The following is a 22,579-nucleotide window of genomic DNA, read 5'->3' on the forward strand; positions in this document are numbered from 1 at the left end:
TTAAGTAGGCATTAACAAGAATTTTTTGAAGGAAATTTAGGGTGAAACACCGGCTCTGCAAAGTAGAATTTCAGATTGTATTTCCCCCTCTTTCATTTCTGGAACATTCATTTTAAAATTTAAAAAAAGTTATTGCTTCTATTGAAGCTCAATATAAGTTAGAAAAAGAATTGCATATTTTCTTAAAAACATTCCAAATATACATTTTAAAAATAAAATGCACTCTAAAAGAAATGTCTAGTGAAAGACACTGTTTTAAGCAATCTGTAGCAACAGCTTTACAAAAGAAAATTGAGGAATGTAGCATATTATTTATAACATGACAATGCTAAAATCCTAAACAATTCACTTAACACTCTTAAGTAGTGTTTTAAATATACATATTTCTTTACAAAACAGTTTAGCAATTCCTTATACCACTTACAGTATATAAATATTTGAGTAAGAGGTCATAATGGGAGATGCCAGGGTTTATATTTACTCTCAGATGCTTCAGATTTCTTAAGTGTTTTACTATAAGGCACAATACTGCTAATCTAAAAGAAAGGAATAAAAGCTAATGGTGAACCCAGTCAAAACTCCTAGTGTGGACTATCCAAGAGAATTCCAGCATCTTTACGCAAATGAAAAGAAAAAGCAAAACAAACCCAAACTTTGTATTTCTTAAGAAAAAGTTTCAGTTTGTACATAAAATGGGTCAGGATGGGAACAGGAGCAAGAAGAAATTACATAAATTCTTATAAATAGACTAATAAATATATTTTAGCCTTAATTAGCCCTTTACCTCTGTTCTACTGAGTTTAAGATTGAAAGAGGTAACCAGTGTGCATATACTAAATGTCTACATGCTCAGCACGTGAAGACCACCTAGCACAACCTATTACTGCCAAATTCAGTATAAAAAGCTACCAACATGGAGAAGGTTCCCTTTTCTCAGCATCCACTCCGAGTAGAACACATTACAAGATAGAGTATTTGTTACATGTTGCAACCAGCAATTTTTCCATCACAAGCAAAGGATACACAACATATCCATTAGGTTATTTGATTCCTTCAAAGTTAAAGTCTTTTCTAAGAATATTCATCTCCAATTACAACAAATCGGAACTTTAAGAACATTTTAATAGTCGTAGTTTGTAAGTGCTCTCCATGTGTACATTACTGAATGTAAATAGTGCATCCAAAACATTTAACCATTACACATTCTACATTATTTTCACTGCCTAGTCTTCATCTTTGTTAAAGCCCTCTGGAACACAATGACATTGCAACAATGCTTACAGAAAAAGGGTTATTGCATTTTCTTTTTTTAGGATGAGACATCCAGAGGAGATTTTATAAAATCCTCCTGTGTACAAAATTCTTAGTTATTAGCCCTTTTGGAACACCAGCTAGAAAAGTTGGAAAGGTAAAATAATTTACATTGTTATTTTTTCTGTTCACTAGACAAAAGTCCATACTAATTAAATAAAAAATAATAGTTCTTCAACAGTCTATGCAAGATATCTTCCATGAAACAGTTCAGTGGGAATTTCCATTAGATAAATGTTCTCCATGCCGGTTATTACTGGCATCCACATCTAGAAATCAGGAATTAGAAGAAAAAATGTTTGTTGTTTTACAATTTTAATATACTTTATCTTTACATTAATCCAGATTCTGGCAACAAACTTCACACTCATATATACCTAAAGTTCTCAAGATTCTCTGGGTAATCCTCTTAAGACAGTATTTACACCTTTCCTTCCCCCAAGTCCAGTTATTTCCATCTCAACAGAGCTCTCTGAAAATCTGCTTGTATTTTTTCAAGACCAGTAGTAAGTGACACCATTCAGTCTGCTCTGCACTGCAGTACTAACTGCTTACACCTGCTAGGTGAAGGGCTTCTAATGCAATGTCCAATGCTAAGGTTTGTCCAGCAAAACACAGAATTACTTACCAAGCAAGGCCGTGGTTTCCCCTGCGTCCTCTTTTAAGCTGGTACACTGCAGTACAGATTCATTAGTGGAGGAAGCTGACAATTCGCTTACTTCGTTTCTGTCATCATCTTGCAAAGCAATACTCAGACTTCCAACTGAAACACTGCCACTTATGGATTCAGGTATTGGAACTTCAAGTACATCTTCAGGGTCCCCCTTCAAAATTAAACATATTTAACTGTCACTTTTGTCTACCATCAGATATCAACATTCCTCCATGTCACCTTTTGTAACCTCACCTTGTTGGAAAAAAAGACCATTTTTTAGCTATTACATGTGCACTCCTGGGAATAATATTGATGTTGTCCACTGTCAAGGTTATTGTCTGACTGCAAAGAAAGCAAGCCAACCAAAAGAAAAGCCCTTTTTCCAAAGCCACCCCAAATCCAAGAGCAGCAACAGGAAGAGTCCATCCAGTCAGCCTTTTGGATGGATTATTTCAACACTGTAGCAAAGTATTGCTGAAGGTTAGGAGCAGGCTCAGTTCATACAAAGCCCCCACTGTGAAAACCCATTGATCCTTTGAGTCTGCAGAAGTCTCAAGTCCTGGTTTTTCATGATAGTAGTTGACCACGTTTTTTTTTACATGGGTAAACAAACATTTACATCAGAACCAAATTCTCTCTTCCTCTATCTCCAGACCAACTTTTAAGTCCATTCCAAAAAACAGTAACATGCTGGCTTGTCACTTCGCAGGAACACATCTGCATCACAGACAAAAGGATCTATTTCACCTATTGTATAGCATGAGCTATACAACCCTGAATTAATTTTCAGAATTGACCAAAGTCATATACATACTATATATACATACAGTTCTCTTTCTACAACTAAGCAGACTACCTTCACTGCCATAGATATACTGATGCTATTTATACATAAGCAAATACATTGCAGTTTAAGTAGCTATTCTTTTTGCTTACTAGCAAGCATTTTTCCCTTCCTTGAATGACTAACAAAGGCCCATCTTAAAATTTAAGAAATTCTAGGCTGATTCTTTCTTCAGCATCAAATCAGTGTAATTTGAAACATACTGAATTTTAATGTGCTATAAACATGCTACAATTGAACACAAGACACATGTGATACGTATCTTTATGTTTGCAGATGAGAGGGTGTATTAATGATTTTGGTTTCCAAAACTTAAACAGTTAAATAAGCACTGAAACTACAAAATTCAGTAATGCTCTTCAAAATCAGTCAGACTTGCTGAACAGCAATTCTTTCTCTCATAAAAAAAACAGATTAATGAAGAACTAGACCACTGAAGTCTGCTCTTTACAAAAGCCACATCACAGAACTTAGTGCCTTTTTTTTACTTCAAGCCTTTAAAAATGTAAAAGCATCTGAAGTATTTGTTGTCCATAACTGAACTGGCCCTTGAGCCTCTCTGCAGAACGTTTAGTACATTTCTATAATAAGGCTGCATATTATTTTCTGCAGGTTCAGAGTGCAGTGCTGAGACAAGCTGCCTTGCTCTTTGCACTTTTCTTCACATCAGTAAAAAGTTCAGGCAATCACTCCACAGACTTGATTGGGCAACATGGATTAAACTGAAAACTAACCTAAAAAAAAAAAAAATCCTGAATGGTTTCCCACATTATTAGCTTCAGTGAGACTTGGAACAATTGATGCACACACAGCACCCATTTGCCTCATTTCATTAGAAAAATGAACTGCTTTTCTCTATTTAATATAATCCCATCCAATCTGCTTTCCAAAAGTCATTTTAACCAACAAGCAGAGGAGTTATTACACATCCTGGGTGGGCTTAGTACCAGTATCCTCTGCAACAGCACAAATTCAGGGAATATAATTATTCTGAAGGTTCCAGTATTTCACTTTTCAGCCTGTATATTCAAAAAGATAAGTTCTTCTGCATTTAACACAAGGTACATCAACCTCAAGAATTGAATTCGAGCAGAAACCAAGCTGCTAATATAACAATATTAAAGTAGCAATAGCTATTCCACATGACAACAAGATTGTGACTCCTGGGTAAAATGTGACTTAATATATAGAAGCACCAAAATCTGGTATATACATATTACATAGCAAGGGTTTTGTCCCCTTTCACAAAACAAAACAGTAATTCATAACACTCTTCCACAGATCTGGAAAGTCTCTGAAATGAAGTAAGAGAAAAGGTAGTCAAAACACAGACCTAGTGTATGAAAGAAAAATCCCAAACCAAAAAATCACCCCTATTTACTAGAGATCTCTGTAGATCTGTATGAGATAAGAGAGGCACATTCTTGCTTATAGTGTTTTAGTGGAACTCAAGACTATTTATCAACAGTGACCGAGTAACCTACCGCATGTGTCTTCATCTCTCTTTTCTGGTGCTGTCAGAAAGAAATGAGAGCACATCATTTTCTCTACTTAACCAATTTCTGGTGAATGTCTTTAGGAAGGTTTTAAGTACCAGCTCATTTACAAGGATAAATCATGGGGCATATGTAGAAGTACACAAATATTCTCTGTAGAAAAACTACAATTTCTTCCTCTGAATCACAGTTTTCAGCAACATCAAATATATGTTCTAGATTTATTTAATTCAGTTTTATTTTTGCAGACTGAGCAAACAGTCTCACCTCTGCTTAAAATTCCTTAACAACAGCTGGAGATAGAAAAAAAAATCAGTTACCAAAGATTCATAAGCTGCTCAACGTATTTTTCATACCCATAAAATTCCCTTATTTTACTGGTTCTCATTCAATTACTCTGCATCTTTGCCCAGCTTCTTGAGTCTTGTCAAATAACAGCTGCTCTCATTCTGAACAGTTACATGAAGTCTTACCCCCTAGACTTCTTCTTTGAAGATTAAAGTAGTATGCAACATACCCAGTATCCCAGAGCTTTGATAACATCTAGTTTACACATTGGACAAGTTCGGTGGTCCAAAAGCCAAGGATCAATGCACGTTCTATGGAAGATGTGCCTAAAGAAAATAAATGCTCCTTAGAACTTAGCATGAAAGCCACACACCCTTCCTTCAAACAGGGTGCAAGTTAAAACAATGAAAATAAATCTTTCCTTTATAATCTTGACAATTAGCTGCTGCTCAATTTACTAGTACCGACATGGTTCTGGAAACCTTTTGGTTCATGCCAGCTTTCTGAAGAGGAGATGCTAATAACCACAAAGACACCATTCTGTTATCAGTTCAACAGTGTACAGTTCTAATTTAAGCAAGTTCTACTTCACCCCTACAGTTCTCCCAACTGCTCCCTTGTCCCCATATACATATGAAGTGCTATGTGGTCTTACAGTGCCTTTCAACATTTAACAGGCCATACAAAAAGCAGTTTCAGCTCTGCCACCAGAGGTTCAGAAGAATTTATAGGGAATTCATCCCACTTCTTCAGAAAAACATGCTAAGGTGTAAAGAATAGCTATGATAACTTACTTGCATGGCAGAATTCGGACAGTGTCCTTCAGTTTGTAGTTCTCAATGCACACAGCACAGTTTTCAACATCAACATCTAAACCCTAAATATGACAACACATTTAAGTGCATTACATTCGTACTTCATTACAGAAAAAGTAGCTAGCTACAAAGAATGCAAGATATATTAAAGGGCATAGCAAATAAAAAACCTTTCTCAATTAATTCAAGATTATATCGAGAAGTGATTTGATCAAGTTATCAAATACTAAAGCAGCCAAACTCAGATTTTCTAATTTAAATAGCTATACATGGCATCCTAAGTAACTTATTAAATCTCATACATAGCTTTGTTCGTAGAAGCACAGGAATATTTCAGTTGAAAGTAGCTGTAAGATGAAAACATTTTAGAAGAGGTCAGCAGAAATCAAAGTGTACAATCTAATTCTGAATGAACGGTCCCAAAGATTTCCAAGAGCAGAAAGATTTTTGGGGTTGAATACTGCAAACCTCTTCTTCACCTTTTTCTTTTTTCTACCACATCCTAGCAGATATTCCTTCACAACCAGAAGAGAACACAAGTATGAAATTTGGGGTTAAAACTTTTCTCCAAGTTCAACTAGACAGAATATCATTCCCCCACTTCTATTTTTATCTAAGGGTTAAATACCTTTTCTAACAGGTCTTACTGTCTTCTTGAAGCCCTGCTTAGAGTTGCAGTGCAAATATGATGGATAGCTCCAAATACAAGAAAATAATCCAACATTATTTGGGCTGTATAAAATCTCAGTATTAGAAGAACAGACAGTGGGAAAACTCCTCTGCCTTCATCCCCAAACAATTAGTATTTTTGATTTACAACTTTCTGAAGCACTTCAGTTTCAATACAAACATTCAAACTACTTAGTTCCACAAGGAAACTTTCAAGTACAAAGCCAGTATTTCCTTCCTTTGCATGCTATCAATTTACACAATCAATGCCTTAAATTGCTAAGTATTAAGACTGTTTTTTTACATAAGCAAAGTTAAGACAAGTGCTTATTCTATAACAAGTTATTTTTTCTTCTGTCCAAGAGGCAAAATCCAACCATTCCATATGTAGCAGATACTCAAATGAGTGTCCATTTTACAATAATCCCATAAGCTTCTCAGGAAAAATCTACATGATAGCAAATACACTTTTAATATATGACCTATTTTTAGTTAAATATCTCAACTTCCAGTGGGGATAACTAAAGACTGCACTGCATCACAACAAAAGAAATATACTCTTTTTAAATGGCTGAAAGGAAATATTTAAAGAAAAAACATACATTTACACACAAATTTAAATTAAGTTCATGAAAATACCTCTGCATCAGCAAGTTACATAAATTTGCTGATAGCAGGTTAATTCAAATCCCATTATTAATATAAAATTTGTCACACAGAAAAGTTCTATTTTAACAGAGAGATTCTAACCTTATCTCATTATACTCTTCTTAATGAACACAGGAGTAACCAGTATACAATACAACAACAAATTCCCCCATTTTATTTACTTTAGTCAAGGGTCTATTTATTGGAAGGAATGCAAAAATCACACAATACAAATCCTGTTTGGAGGATTTTACTGAACATCGATTTTAAAAGCTGTTAATATCTTACTAATTTTAACATAGGTTTATTGTGACCCTTCTGCATCCCTTTCTTTCTATGCTGACATTCTGCTCTGATAGTGCTTTACACAGGTTTAGGCTCAATTCAGTCTTTCTTGATCTCTGATGTCACCACTGTATGAAGTATAAATATCCCTCTGCTCACAGCTTGAAATATATGCTAAGCTCCAACAAAAAGTAATCTAATTAAAAGTAAGAAATACTCGTAAAACACTATTTAAGGATGCTGAAAGTGTAGAAGGAAAAGGCAAGTAAGTTCAAAGACATTTTTGGGTATTTTTAAGTTTCCAAATCGATTTACTAAATGAAGGACATATTCTCTGTAGCACATGACCTGAGCAGAAGAGCTTCTGCTGGAGCACAGCTTTTAAAGTTTTTACATATCAATGTCCTTGTTCACTTTAATTTTATTCATAGACTAACAAATAACCTAATCCTTGTTTTTCATCTCCAAGTAAATCAGCCCTTAAAAAAAACCTCATCAAGTAAGACAAGGGTTGGGGGGAAAAAATGCCTATGTAGCAGCAGGAATCTAGTCAGAAGCTAATTCTGCATCTAGGATCAGCACTCCCAAACTCCAACTAAAATATTTTCTTTCAAAATGTTGGCTTTTTCTACTTCAGTTATTCTAATACAGCTGAGCTTAGGCCGTATGCTGTCAAAGCCAACTTCCTGAAAGCTGCTTTAATTTTTAGATTAGCTTTATTTCATAACATAGAAATGTACTTTAAAAAATTTATGCTTCAGGTTAAGCCTACACAGCTCCTTAATGTATTATATGTCAAAAGATGAAACAACTGTTTTATTTTTCAAAGCTTTTTATACTTTTAAGGCCTTCTGATCAATAAGAAGATGAATGTTTTAAGAAAACAGAACATTACATCAGCTGTAAGAACTGTGCGGAAGTATTTTGCAATCCACTTGTTGATGTTTTCAAGTGCTGAAAAGATAACAATATTTCCTCATCTCTACAGTACCAGCCCCCTATACATTCCATATAACCAGATATTATTTGCAACCAAGTTGCTGTAATTTCATAAGTAGTTCAAATTTGACTCTTTAATTTTAAATTCTGCCTTTAAAACATAGGCCCTAACACAAGCCCAAAATTATATGGCACACTGCAATTATGTTATGGTAATTTTAGTTTAAATTCTTTGAAGACTTTACGACCATTTTTAAAACTTACAGCAATAGCCAGAGACACTGAATTACCTTTTCTCCACGTTTCACTGTATGCAGCTGAAGCTGGCTGATGGCTCTCTTGGTTTCTTTCCTATGTCCCTTGAAACAAGATTTTAAGCATTAGTATGGACAGAAGTTTCAGGAATTACATTTTAAAGTTTTTAAATGCTTTCCATGGGGATTACCGAATGCATCTAAAAAAACCAAATTGATCTGAGTGCACTGAATTTGTTTATGAAGCATGTCCAGCCAGCAGATGCTCAGTAAGTTGTGCACTGCTGAGGCTCTGTAAGCATCCTGCTCTCAGGAGGAGCCCCAGCTGTGCAGGGGTGTGCCGAGCACACCGGCAGCTGCAGCCCCACATCCCAACTGCCAGCATTAAGGCCCTTCCCACATAGGAATGCTGAAACCCGTGTAGACTTTAGAGAGGCAAGCAGAGCTGTAACAACAGCCATATAACCAGACCTTCCAGTTAGGCAAGCCCGTGAACAAGCACACCGTACGTTTTGCACCAGCCTGGGAAAAGGTGAAATACTTCCAGGCAGCCTACAGTCAGCCACCAGGTCAAAAGGCTGCTTGTAGCTATTAATACTTCCCCCCAGTTAAACACTGTCTCCTGCCTTGGACAAAACTTTGCACTGAAAGGACACATTATGCAAAGGAGAAGACAAGAAAGGCTTTACAGACATGATGCACCATACTGGACTTCTATGAAGTATAATTATGCTTAGAGGGGAAGCAAGGAAAAAGAGCAGTACTGTAGTCCATGACAAAGTGCTAGCTACTGCAAGAAACTGAAAAACTAAACACTCCCAGCTGACAGATGCTGACCTGTCTAGCAGCGACCCCCAATAAAGAAATACAATAAAGGAATAAAAAACCTCAAACCCATAATCACAGCTTTTCTCTGTAATAATTGTGATGACGTGTATTTTTACAAATGTATAGTACTGAAAACTGTGATTTTTAAATTTTTATGGTGTTAAAGATGAGTAGTCTGCAAGGTCTCCCAGAAATGGGCAAAAAGAGCAGCAGAAGCCTATTCCACCTTCTCAGGTTTTCTGCACAGTCCTGTTTTCATCTTCAGTAGCAAGGAGATCTACTGCTAAACAGATACCCATCTTCATCTTCATTTAGCAGCTACACTGCAGCCTGCTTTAAAGCATAATATATTTAACTCACAAGTTTCAATTTTAATTGAGACTGTAAGCCAAGCAAAGCAAGATTTGGGTTACAAAGTGACTTTTTGTTTCCAAAATACCTTTAAGACTCTTAATAATACATCTTGAGTAACATCATCAAAACATTTTCCAACTTTGCACCACTTTTATTTTTAATGGCCATTTTAGAAGAGAAATATTTGAGAAAATGGCATAACCTACTGTTAGACAGTTTCACTTATTTAAGAAGCGTTCAGATGACAACACTGGCAAAATCTACTGGCTTTTGGATGACAAGTGCAAAATCCTATTAAGGGTCCATGGCACATGTTTCTAAGAAACATCACATCCACATTCTTAAAACTAAAGTACATTATATGATACGATGCTCCATAAAGCATGTGAACTTTCCTCTGGGTGAGCTATTTAAACGGCAACAGGAAGAAGCAATTTTCTTCACCAAACAACTGTTACAACACAGAAACACATCCCTTGTCCTATAAATACTACTCAAAAACTTTGTTTTCCCAAAAGCATTCCCAGAAAGTACAGGCTAAGACTTAAAGCCTAGTAAAAGACTCTAGGAAACCAAAACTTCAGGGAGACCACAAGCCCAGTCAATACAGAAGTCCGATGTGTTATCCTCAGTTACTGAGAAGAGAAATTAAGTTTTTCCTAGAAGAGTCCTCTAAGTCTTAAACAGAGTTCAGACTTCTGAAAGCAAACAAAAATCCCTTCCCTCCTCCCCCAAAGCTAGAATCTACTTTGTCAAGGAAAAGGCAGGAGGACACATGCTAGAGCACTAATTGGAACAATACATTTTTTTCTGAACTGAGGATAAAAAAAAAAAAAACCTGCAAAGAGTAGAGCTGCTGATGATCATGGAAGAAACCTAACCTACTTGCAGTAGCTGAAAAGCAGTGCTAAGTGCCATTCTAAGGTCTTTTCAAAACTCAGATGGACTTCCATCATCAACAGCTCCATAAAAGTGGCTCTCTTGATTGCAGGAGTCCAGACTACTACCAGTCCAGACTACTACTACTCCCAGCCTACACTGTTCTATGAGGAAGTACTTTCCTCAGGGGAAAAAAGTAAAGCTGGCTTTGTAAAAAGGGCAAATAAGGAGAAAAATTACTCCTTCCAAAGCTCCTCAGTGCTCTCACTGTTCTTAGTACCTTGAGCAGCCCAAGGGAGCTGAATCTCACCACACATCTCACACCTTCTAGTCTGCTGTAATTCAGCAACTCTACAGTGAAGTTGTAGAATTACAAGTATCAAATGTAGTTTTCATAAAGCTTTAGAACTAAAAATTTTACACTGAAGAACTTGTGGGTTTTATAAGAAAATACTAAAAAAAACCAAACACTTACCTTGATCTCTTTCCATTAAAGAAGTCTGGTTAGTGAAGTTAATACTTTCAAAATGAAAATTACAGGAGAACAAAAATAACTTTTCATGTCAAAAGGAAGGAAGTTCAGTTAGGTGACAGATCACATAAGAAGCTGCCCTTACTTTGTTGTTGACAAGTTGCTAAATGTATTTCTCATTACTTCATATGAGCATCTAATAATTATAACTAGTCAAACTTGTGATGCCAATTAGCATAGTGCTTATTAGTGCTCACTGACTGTTGCTGAGCAGCATTCACAGTTAGCCAAATAGGAAGAAGGCACAGATCTTGAAGAATGCTTCAAAAAACAATCAAAGTTAGGCAACTGATTCGACACAGGAAGGAGTAAATACTTTTAAGTGCCATTATCTCTATTTACCTGGTTTCCAAACTGTGATCCCGTATACAGGAAACGTTGTATATAGTAAAATATGAGCCAAGCAAGCGATATAATCATCATGGTGATGAAGGCGATGGCTACAAACACAACTGATTGACCACTAATGTATTCCTGCACATGTCGTGTGCCAACCACAATGCTCATTCTTACTGGAATACCTCTTCGTACTGGCTCCAATATCTCTATTCCTTTTGGATAACCAACCATTATCACCACTGTATTTCCTGTTCCTGTTGGAGGGAATAAAAAAAAAGAAAAAAAGTCAGTAGTCACAGTAAAAATGTAGGCATTCTTGCTTGAGGGTAATTGGGCCTCTTCAGTTAAGATCAGCAAGCTAAGTTATAGGAAAGCCTCCTGGGCTTTTTTTCACACATAGCAGAATTGATAGAAAGTTTACTGGTAAAGAATCCTTTATTTACTTCCAAAAATTCTCAAACCAACAACAAGTTCAACAGATGCATCTTCACTGTTCAAGGCCTATAGTCGTCATTCCACAGCGAGGTAAGACGTGGATCCATGGAAAAAAGCCAGACAAGTCATACACAGCTCATCTTGAAGCAGCTTAAGTTCTAGCTTGCAGCTCAGAAACAGGTGGTCTTTTATTTGTCAGCATGGGAAATTTAGTTGCAGATGGAGACAGTATGCAAACATCAAAGAGAGACACTTCAATTTAGTTTGAATCTGAACCTACAGCCCAATTACACTGGATATATGAACAAAAGACAAAAATATTCAGATATTTAATAATATATTAAATAATAAATTATTTTAAACATTTAAATACTTAGAGATGCTTTAATACTAAACATTCAAAATGTAATGAGACTTCATGATTAGGACTTGTCAAGAAATACTTTGTGACTCTTTTGGAAGCAGTGAGCAAAAAGATTTTTCTAAATAATTAGAAGTCTAGAGCTCTCAGTCCATATGAAAGAAAACTAACTTCAAAAAAAACCCCAAAACCTTTAGGCAACATACTGCCACCAAAACCAGTAAGATACTATCAAGATCAGCTAGCAAAGTTCAAAGACCACTGTGACTAGTGTTTTATTCCACCTTTTTTCTGGAAGAATATCCAGTATTCTCAGAAATATCTAACCCAGGTATTACAAAACAAATTACAAACAAATGTACCTATTAAAAATGTCACATTTTCACTGTTCTATGATATTTCTATTTAAATAGTTCTTACTTTGTGTGTACCAACACTGCTGCCACCTTGGTAAGTCTCAGCCTCATAGTTTACTTTGCTCTCCTACCTCTGACAAAAATTGAAACTAGTCTTGATTCAGAGAGAAAGGAAGAAAAAGAGAGGGGTTTTGCCAGCTGAAAGTCTAAAGCTGTAATGCTACAGCTACCTTTATTAGATGCACAAAAGATTACCTATCTGCAACAAGACCTCCCCCCCAAAGGCTTAAAGCCTCTTTCCCTTAGATTCCTTAGGGAGAAGCTATGTCAGAAGAAATGGCTTCCTTATTTATAACATCACATCAAATAGGGATTTTCAAAATCCAAAGCCTGCATTCTGGCTTTAGCCACTTCTGCCTACTAAGACAAAGAGTTATTTGCCTGAACTATTTAAACTAAAATCCTTTAGCTGAGACAATTCTGGCTGTGACAGCTTTTAATTCTGGCCACTCTGCTACCAAGCCAAGAGGAATTTGCAGAAGTTTCACTTGTGTACATAGAACTCCTTCCTCCATAAGGCATAGTTTGCTCTGGATGAAAACTAAAGGTTCCAGGCATTAGCTGAATAAACCTCCCTTCCCAAGTTCACCTTAACACAACCATCCCACCTCTGGTAACCTACTATAAGAACCATTACACCTGTGTCTGTCAGACCCAGACCCAGACCAAACAAAAAAGTAGATTTTCCCAATAGGGTTACACCAACTTGTGCCTCCCCTCAGGCACCCCACTCTACTCACCAGCAACACCCACCCCACCTATGCTGCCTTGCTTGGTGGGCGTGTTTGGAGACACAAAGCAGTGAAGCTGAAGACAGACAGACAACAAGCACCCAGGCTCCACTAATTAGTTCTGCTCACCAACAATATGTTGATCCACATGATACTCCAAGTCCATGAATACTACCAATTGGTTAATTAATACTGTTCTTCTCTCTGAAACAGAACAAAAACACTACTAAAGAGCCTCATGAAACTCAGAGAAGTGTGAAACACTCTGCTCTCTGACCCTGCACAGTTCCACAGGGAGTTGGCAAGAAAAAAATCATACGAAAGTAGGAATTTATCTTACATTGCTAAGAACTGCCATCCCCATACCTAAATTAGGAAATTAGGTCCTGTGTCCTTAATCAATTGTAAGAGGTACAAATAACAGGAGGGGTGCCTAAGGATGGCCAGCGAATGATATAAATGTGTTGGAAAGATTTATGTGGTTTCATCCAAGCTTAAGGAAGAAAAGGAAGTTTCAAGATTAGAGGCAGCCTGGGTATTTCAATCAGTAAATTTCTACCTCAGTCCTGAAATCTTAAATCAGTTTAATCCTGCTATCTGATTCTCTGCACTATTTCTAATGATCAAGTATTTAAAACCCCCACAACAATAAGTACTGTCCTTCTCTTCTTTGACACTAGAATGCCCAACTACCAGACAGTTATTTCCTTGAAATGAAAGCCAGGCTACTTCCGCACAATGGCTGCTAGACATGTGACACCTTCCACTTTTAGAATTAACATAAGTATACTATACATTTTAAAATAAATACCCATTAAAAGCATTTTAACAGCTTTAAAGACTTGGTGATGAACCTGCCATAAAAAATACATGCAACTAAACCCAGTGGCCTTGAAGGCCATGAGACAGAAGGGGCAGAAGAATAATTGCAATCCATGATTACAAAAGGAACAAGAGCAGTCTCAGAGAAGCAGTTGCCCTGAGCAGCCTGTAACACTAAGGGTTTTAACTCATTCCTTACTAATTTTAGCCTGCTGTTCTGAAACTCATTATTCAAAGATTGAAATGATGGTGAGTCATTCCATCAGCTTCTTCAATTGCCATACAACTCAGATACCTCAAATCACATTTATAAAGAAAACTCCAAGTGTCACATATGCATCTACTGAAAGCATGTTCTATTGGCTTTGCCTTTCTATAACCTTCTAGTTTTACTACAAATAATCACATTTTTACTCTACTAGAGTAAACTTAACTTTTTTCCCTAGGTTTGATTGATGCTTCAGCGACATTGGCTCCACTTAAAATTTGATCTGTGCTTTTTAACATTACCAGGGCTGGCAGATCCTTAGGATACTTACAAAAAAGGAATTTGGAACCCTAAAGATGAAGTTATGTTTCAAGCTAGTGCAGATAGTTTTACTGCTACCACTCCCAGTATTTTTTTGCTAAAGGAAACCATCGTTCTACCGATGAGGAAAAAGTAGGACAGGTACAGATCTTGATTCCAGGCACACCAAACTACAACATTTATTCCCATTCATGCTTAGAGATGAAGAAGATATTTTTGCTATCCGGAAACTGATCACAGACACACTAGTTTTAGTCATCCTGAGAAATGTCAGAAAGCTCCCAGAGTTCAACCATCTTACTTAACCATCTACCCCAACCTCATCCCTGCTGCATGCTGTATTTTCACCTGCCTCAAGAAGGATATACACCCACTGAGACACAAACTCGTTCCACCTGAGTTCCTATACACACTTTTATCTATAAAGACAGATATAAGCAACTACTCCTGCATCTTCAGAACAGCATTACCAGCTCAACATCATAGTCATGCCTTACTTATGCAAGCCACTGTCCTTTTAGAAGCTACAGTACCAGAAACTTTCCACAGAAAAGAGCAGTAATACAGAAATTATGCACCATTTGATAATCCTGATTAGTGCTGCAAACAATGTAGCAAAGAGTTGAACTATGTGCCAAAATAACTCTAACTCTGCTGCTTTGGAGATGTTAAGAACTTATTAAATCATGAGCACAAAGTAATTTGCATCTGTTTTGTTCAATACATGTGCATTATAAAAAACATGACAATGGAGGAAAGAATTAGTTGGATGTATGTTGGCAAATCAAAGACCATTTTCATTATGCAGACAAAGTCATACACTCAAGTCCCAAGCTTCCCTTAAATCCACAAACCATGAATTAAAGCCCTAATCCAGACCTACCTCAAACTATTACAGGCAGCACCTCCCATCCCTGTGTGTCAAGCACAACCACATTTCATTCTACAGTCTACAATAAGGCAACTAACTCATGTTCTGATCAAGATCACCAAATCCTAGCTTGGCGGGGCAGCGGGGGGAGGATACAAAGACGGTTGGGTGCCCAGCATGAAGTGTAACAGGAAAACTACAGAACCAGAAGACCCTGTTTTCTTTCCATTACAATATACCTCTGCCTCCCCCTAACTTCTGAACCAGAACTGAGCCTCTGACTCTCCTTAGTCTGGTCTCCACAACACTCCAGACTTTGCCTCTCCAGATTCTTCTCCAACCCACTCCCAGCTAATATTTACATGCAGTATTTATTTTGGTTTCGGAAAGCACTTTGAAGCTTCTGTATTGTATTAAGTTCACTATCATCACCAAAAGTGAACAGTTAGAATTGCCTGCCAAGTCTGTAAAACTGAAGTCTAAATTTGTATCTTTCAGATTCAGTAAATGAAGCACAACTCCCCAAGTCATTTAGGTAAAATGAGAGTTTTCCAATGAAAAAAGTTTTTCAGCCACACATGAAATTGTGTCACTATTACTTTGCTGGAAAAGAGAAGTCATCAAGCATTTTGAACACTGCAATTTGGACAGAGTAAAGGCTTGAAATAAGACATATCAGTAGAGCCACATTTGCAGAACCTTGTCTTGAATTTCAGGGCTTCAGGATTTCAAGGCTACACACTGCAGTTCTCTACTCTCTTGTTCCAAAACTTTAGTTAAAACCCCTACTCACTGCATTCATAAAGCTTACAAGGTGAAAAAATACAGATCATTCAGAATACTTGTCCTTTTTTAAACGCTTTGACACCAGATACAACAAATAATTTCTTCTTCTAATCAAGAACCTCTCTTTATACTCAGGCTGAACCATGCCTAAAAACACCAAAAGACCACCAACAAAAGTAGCATGCACGTATCACACACAACCCAGAAAATTCAAAGGCTAGGTTTTCCAGGCAGAGAGTGAAAAGACAGCACTGAGACCACAAGAGCTGTCTATCACCTTCACTTAAATTGGGCTGCACCTCTACCAACCGTAACCACTGCTCCATCTCACATCATTTTCAGTGCCACTAATTGCAAATGCATTAAGCAGATTTTACTTATGCATATATAACTCTACTCCTTGGTTACTGCACTGCAGATTTCCCACAGTATTCATCCTCAGCACTCGTCCCAGAAGGAAAGCTTGCTTCCTTATGCGCCAGTTCACAAATCTCTCCACAGAAATGAAAATGTAGACCCCGTAAACTATAGCTTTACCTTCCACATTCTTCCTTGCCAGTCTCCCACAGACCTTTCTATCATTTCTCTTCAAAAAGCCTAAGATTTAAAGCACTAGCAGTATCTCTTCCCTTTATTTCCAAAGTGCACTGAAAGTGTTTGAACATATACATGTCTGAAAGTGTCAACCACGAAACAAACATTTATGACTACATCAGAGCTTGTAATTATATTGTGATATATTATTACAATCTCACTCAATCATGAGGTCGAACCTGCATTTAAGAAGTCAGTATAAATACAAATGTATTACTGTATATACGCACTATGCTAAATCACACTCTCTACATAGGTGGAACTTCCATCACCAACATTCTGCCAGTTCAAGAGAAAAAAAAAACCCAACGAGCAGTCAGAGAGCACTTTTCTGTACGCCAGTGGCAGATGTAACTATACTAGTGAAGTCCAAAACTGAGTACTAAGCCAAATAAGGTCATCGGTAGCATAAAGATGATAGCAGTAAAAAGAGATTTTTTTTTTTAAATTACAAAATAAGCAAGATGAGAAGGAAAGATTCAACAAAAAAAGCAAATAAAACTTATTAGAGGTTACAATGGGGAATGGAGAAGAACGTGGGGGGAAAAAAATGTGCTGATCGCCAAAACAGGGTGAAAGCAAGAAAAACACACTGTCTCAGATGAAAGCAGTACTACACAACAAAGTATCTTAATCATCACCTAGGATCAAAACCAAAGGTTCATTTTAAAGGTTCATCTCACCTCCACTTTCACAGTGAACTAAGAATATGAAATGGGCCTGGCTGATCTCAAGCAAGCAGCAGACTAAGAACCAAAATCATGATTCCAATCTCCCAGTTGGTGCCACTGGGTATTCCAAGAGGAGAGACGTGTTTTCCAATAGATAAATCACATGTGCAATAGGGAAACAGCTCCCTGGCTTAGATTTTCCGCTCACTGCATTAAAATAAGTTTGTTTCCTTTAGAAGCACATTATGGTTTTATTTCATCCAAGTCCCTGGTCCTTCCCTACCTCACAACCAGGAATGAGAGCCCAGGCACTAATAAAGTCATCGTAGCAAAATCATGTGAAGCACGCATCTACAGAATTTTTTACTTAGTTTGCCTTGATTTCACATCCTCTTCTGAAGACCTTCCAGTTTCTCAAAAATCTACAAAAGCAAACTGATCTTACTGCCAAGTTTTGAGGCTTTTCTTGCCTCTTTGATTTAAGCATTTAATACTGTCATAACCATAAAAATTCAGCAAGTATTTTGTGCCACAGCCCGAGCAGGGACTGCGGTGACAGAACATCTGGATTCCTATCTCGGCAAAAATCACAGAACCCTTCTACAAGCTACACAGGCAGCAGCAGTACGCTAAGACAAGCCAACATCCTTCTCCAAGATTCAGTTTTCTTACTGCATTTGCGAGCGTTTAAGTATTACCTGATGCTTACACCTCTCTCACTCTCAACAGACCTGCGCAGGATGAAGCTACTACAACAAAGCCTGTACCAAAAGCTATCTTCAAATAGCTAGAGCTGTACCTCCAAGAAGCACCTGAAGGCATCTTCGGGATACCTGGTGCGTTTCCACACGGCCTGCAGAAAGCGGCCTACCTGTGCCCGCTGTAGCCATTCTGCCGGAGGGCACCAGGCAAAAAGGTATCTCTAAAGAAAATTCAAGCCTCCCACACGGCTGCCGGTCCCGATGGTTGTGCCGCATTTCCTCCCTGACGCCCGGCCTGTAACTTGGGAGACAGAAGACGGTCCCGGCCTTTCCCTAGCGTGGCTTACAGGAAGAGAAAACAAAATCGCCGGGTTCTGTACAATTTTCACAGGGATTTCTGTCTCCCCACATTCCCGGTCCTCACCGCGCAGAGCCGCATCACCGATGCGGGCCGGCCTTAGACAAAGCGATCCCCCCGACCCCTCGGCGAGCGCGGGGAGCTCACCCAGGTGGGACATGGAGACGGTGCTGTTGCCGAAGCGGGCCTCGTTGTAGATGACCACGGCGGCCGCCCGTTTCCGCGCCGCGTTGGTGACCTTGTCCTTGAAGGTGCAGCCACCGCGGGCCACCAGGGCGATCCAGGTCGGTGGGCTGCCCTCAGAGGGCCCACGGCCACCGGGAGGCAGCGGCACGTCGTAGTCGGTGTCGGCGTCGCAACCCTCCATGTGGCGGGGCGAGGCGCCGCGGGGAATGCCCACATGGCCCTGTGCGCTCTCCTTGGGCGAGCTGTCCCCGTAGCGGCCGCTCTCCGTGCGGCCGTTCACCGTGCGGTTGCTGAGCGGCTCCACATAGGACGTGCTTACCCACGCCGTGTACCACTCCAGCGCCCGGGCGCCCGCGCACGGCGGCGGCGGCGCCCCCAGCGCCACCAGCGCCGCCGCCACCAGCGCCAGCCGGGCGCGACGCACCATGGCCCGGCCGCCGCCGCGATCAGGAGAAACGGAGAAGCGCGCGCACGTCGCTCCGCCGCCACCGGCGCGCTCTGCCCCGCAGCCGCCCCGCGCCGTGCAGGTACCCGCGGTGCCGCCCGGGGCGGAGCCCGCCCGCCGCGGCTGAGGGCGAGCAGGGGGCCGGGCCAGGTCGCCCCGCCCCACCCCGCGGCATGCCGGGAGAGGGCGGGGGGCCGGCAAACAAGGCGTGGGGGGCAGGGGGGGGTAGCTACAGCGTCTGAGAATCGGTTAGGTTGGTTGGGAAGCATCTCTGGGATCATCGAGTGCAAGCTGTGGTCGAACTCCGTTATGTCAGCCAGGCCATGCCACTCAGTCCCATGTCTGGTCTTTCCTTAGACCCGGTGACTCCATCGCCTCCTTGGGCAGCTTGCCTCGACGTCTTGCACTCTTTCCGTAAAGGAATTCCTCCTAGTGTTCCTCCTAGTGTTCCTCCTAAACCCACCCTGGCGCAGTTTTGAGGGTGTGCCTTCATGCCCCGCCGCTGGTTTCCTGGGAGAAGGGGACGACCCCCACCTGGCTAGAGGCTCCTTTCAGGTGGCTGTAGAGGGGCAAGGTCTCCCCTGAGCCTCCTTTTCTCCAGGCCAAACAGCCCCAGCTCCCAGCTGCTTCTCATAGAATGTGTGCTCCAGCCTCTTCACCAGCTCCATTGCCCTTCTCTGGACCGGTTCCAGCACCTCCATATCCTTGAATTGAGGGGCCCAGAGCTGGACTCAGCACTCGAGATAGGGCCTTACCAGTGCCAAGCAGAAGAGGAGAATTACTTCCCTAACCCTGCTGGCCGCTCTGTTTCTAACATAGGCCATTGACTCCGGTCTGCCCGGGCTGTTTACGGAGCAGAGCTCACCCTTGGCCACCTGCACACAACTGGGGGCCACGAGGATCAACCTGAAGCGCCTCCTGCACGGAGTGGCCACTTCCCCTGCCTGGCACCCGCCCTCCCCTGCCAAGGAGCCCTCGGGGCCTGCTCGGCCTTGGGCCCTGCCGTGGGGGCAGGTGCGAGTCCCGTATACACCAGCCCCGGCAGTGACACACGCGTCAAGGTAAATGAGTCACCACCGCACCCTCCGGGGCACACCTCGCCCTCATTCGAGGGTGCAGCGTGGCTTCCCGAGGAGTGGAGGGAGGCTGGAGCGCCAGAAGCAAGGACACAAGGCAACAAGAGGTGGCCAGAAGCCAGCAAAGAACAGAACGGTGTACAGACATGCAAGGGGAAAGGAATGGAGCTAGCGCGGTGAGATACACATGGTGCCTGTGCTGTTGTGTCGAGGGGAGCTCATTCCAGAAGATGAAAAATGGTGACACGGTCTGTACCGTGTCTTGAGGAAAAAGAAGATGAGTGCAAGATTAAGGTACTTAATGGACATGATCATTCTACAGGCTTGTTTTCCATTCAATAGAAGTACTTGACATACACCTCTTCTTCAATGAACATGAAGTCTTCCCTTTTTTTTCTGAAGTCTTCCATAATTTTTTCATGGAACACATCTGTACTTTTCCCCAGCTTTTAAGATGAATCACTTGTTTTCACCAACTACCAGCCTTTTTTGAATGGTTGTTTTCCTTTAGAAGGCAACAGTTGTGTTTTCCTGCACTGTTACCTATGTTGTCGGACAACATTTCTAACTTTGTTGATGTCCTTCCTAATTGTGATTATATGTTGTGGGTGCTGACACAGGCAGGGCCTAATAGAGCCTGGAATAGTTTGTGCAGAAGATATCATTGAAAAAAGCTATGAATGTCAGCATCAAGGCCAATATGTTCCCATTTCTGTTCCAGAGGCAGTATTTCAACAAACAAACAAAAATCTTCAAACCCAAAGTGTTCCTTAAAGATATTCTCTAGCATTCTCCCAAAATAAGACTTGGCAGTGTTAGGACTCTCTGCAAAGGCACTGAGCATAGTGACAAGAAGATTAAAGTGGCAAAATCAAGAAGACAGACAAGATTGAACAGACAAAGTAACATGGAAGGGACTGTGGAGAACTTGGAAGCTGAGGGAAGAACATAGAGAAATTAGAGTTAATGAAAAAAATAGGGAAAAGAGAATAAGGAAGCAGGAGCGTCTAGCAAGATGTTAGATGGGAGAGGGCATGTGAAGGTCATGGCAGAGAAAAGGCAGATGAAAGGTGAGCTTTATTGAAGGATGACAACACAATTTGAAAGAAGCACGAATTCAGTATTTAGCAGAAAGCAGATTAAAAAATGAAGTACTTGAGTGATTTCAAAAATGTACAAATTAGGGTTTATTTTGTTTGTGTGTTTTGTTTTTTCTTGGTTTGCTTTTTCGTGTTTTTGTTTGGATTTTTTGGTAAATAAATGAAAGACCCTTGGTTTAATCAGGATAAGGGAAACGGGATAAAAGTAAAAATAGTAAATAAAAAGGAAGACATCAGCTGCAGGAAATGTTGTTTTAAAATACAGATTACTGGAAACAAGAAGATGGTGTTGACTGACATTTGTACAGGTTAGGGAACTGTTGTCACAGTTCTTGCAGTAAATGCAGTCCAACCAGTGGCAAGAGAAAGCTTTAAAGTGTAAATAGGAAACACAGGCTGTTATTCTACTCCTATTCTATTCTATTCTATTCTATTCTATTCTATTCTATTCTATTCTATTCTATTCTATTCTATTCTATTCTTTATTGGATATGAAGTAGGAATTTTAGGATGAGAGCTTGAATTTTGTTGAAAGGAGATGGTGTGGGAAAATAAGATGAGTAGGTAAATTGGCAGACTTGGCCTAAGAAAACGCATCAGAGGAGAGTGGACAGAAGAGAACAGGCTGTAACAAGAACTTGTAAGAGCAAGGCTGGCAAGGGAAGAAATAGCACTGAGGAAACTTCCAAAACACTTAATGCACACCCAAGAGGTGTGTGCTCAGTTTCTATGTGCAGAAAAGAAGAGCGAACTTCAGGAGTGACATTTAACTGCCACAATGAAAGCAAAGAACACAGTAATGTGAAGATGAAGGAACAATAAAAGGGGCTTGGCTAGACTTTAGTGCCCAGAGAAAAGGCAGATTGCAGTCCCAGTTCCCACAAATATTTTGAGAGAAATTAACTTGGTTCAGGAAAACTCAGGGAGAAAAAGCCAAAACTGATGTTCAGATCAGACAGAAATTGTAATGGTTGTTAGCACATTGTGGGTTACTCCAGAAAATGCTGTACGAAAGAATATCCTTATACAGTTTTTGCACTGAAATTTGTTTTATTTGCATTTCTTTTTCATGGCCATTTTGTTAACAGCTTTCAATGTTTTTAGAAATCAGAATACATTGCAAATTGCAATGCACATACAGAAATGAGACAGGTTGCATTTCAACCATTGAAGTGATGAAAATTTCATCAGAAACAGAGCATTCTTTGGTTAAATAAGAAGAGCAGTTCAAAATAGCTGTGCCTAAATCCTGTACATGCATTTCTTTTGCCCAAATTAGCAAGAAGTGAGAACCCAACTTTTCAACTTACTTTTTCTTTTATCAGCAAGTTTACATAAATGAGTAAGTACATCTTTTAAAT

The 22,579-nt window shown here is 39.8% G+C and overlaps 1 protein-coding gene across 1 annotated transcript; it reads right to left on the reverse strand.

Moving 5' to 3' along the window:
• Nucleotides 1-1,521: 1,521 nt before the first annotated feature.
• On the reverse strand, nt 1,522-19,033 carry RNF149 (ring finger protein 149). The gene is made up of 7 exons (XM_062515038.1): nt 18,559-19,033; nt 11,140-11,390; nt 8,241-8,309; nt 5,389-5,471; nt 4,824-4,920; nt 1,940-2,135; nt 1,522-1,580 (listed from the first exon to the last, which is right to left on the reverse strand). The coding sequence occupies exons 1-7, from the start codon at nt 19,022-19,024 to the stop codon at nt 1,522-1,524; spliced, it is 1,221 nt and encodes a 406-aa protein (XP_062371022.1). The 5' UTR covers nt 19,025-19,033.
• Nucleotides 19,034-22,579: the final 3,546 nt, after the last annotated feature.

Source organism: Cinclus cinclus, chromosome 2 (genome assembly GCF_963662255.1).
Source record: "Cinclus cinclus chromosome 2, bCinCin1.1, whole genome shotgun sequence".
NCBI classification, from domain to species: Eukaryota; Metazoa; Chordata; class Aves; order Passeriformes; family Cinclidae; genus Cinclus; species Cinclus cinclus.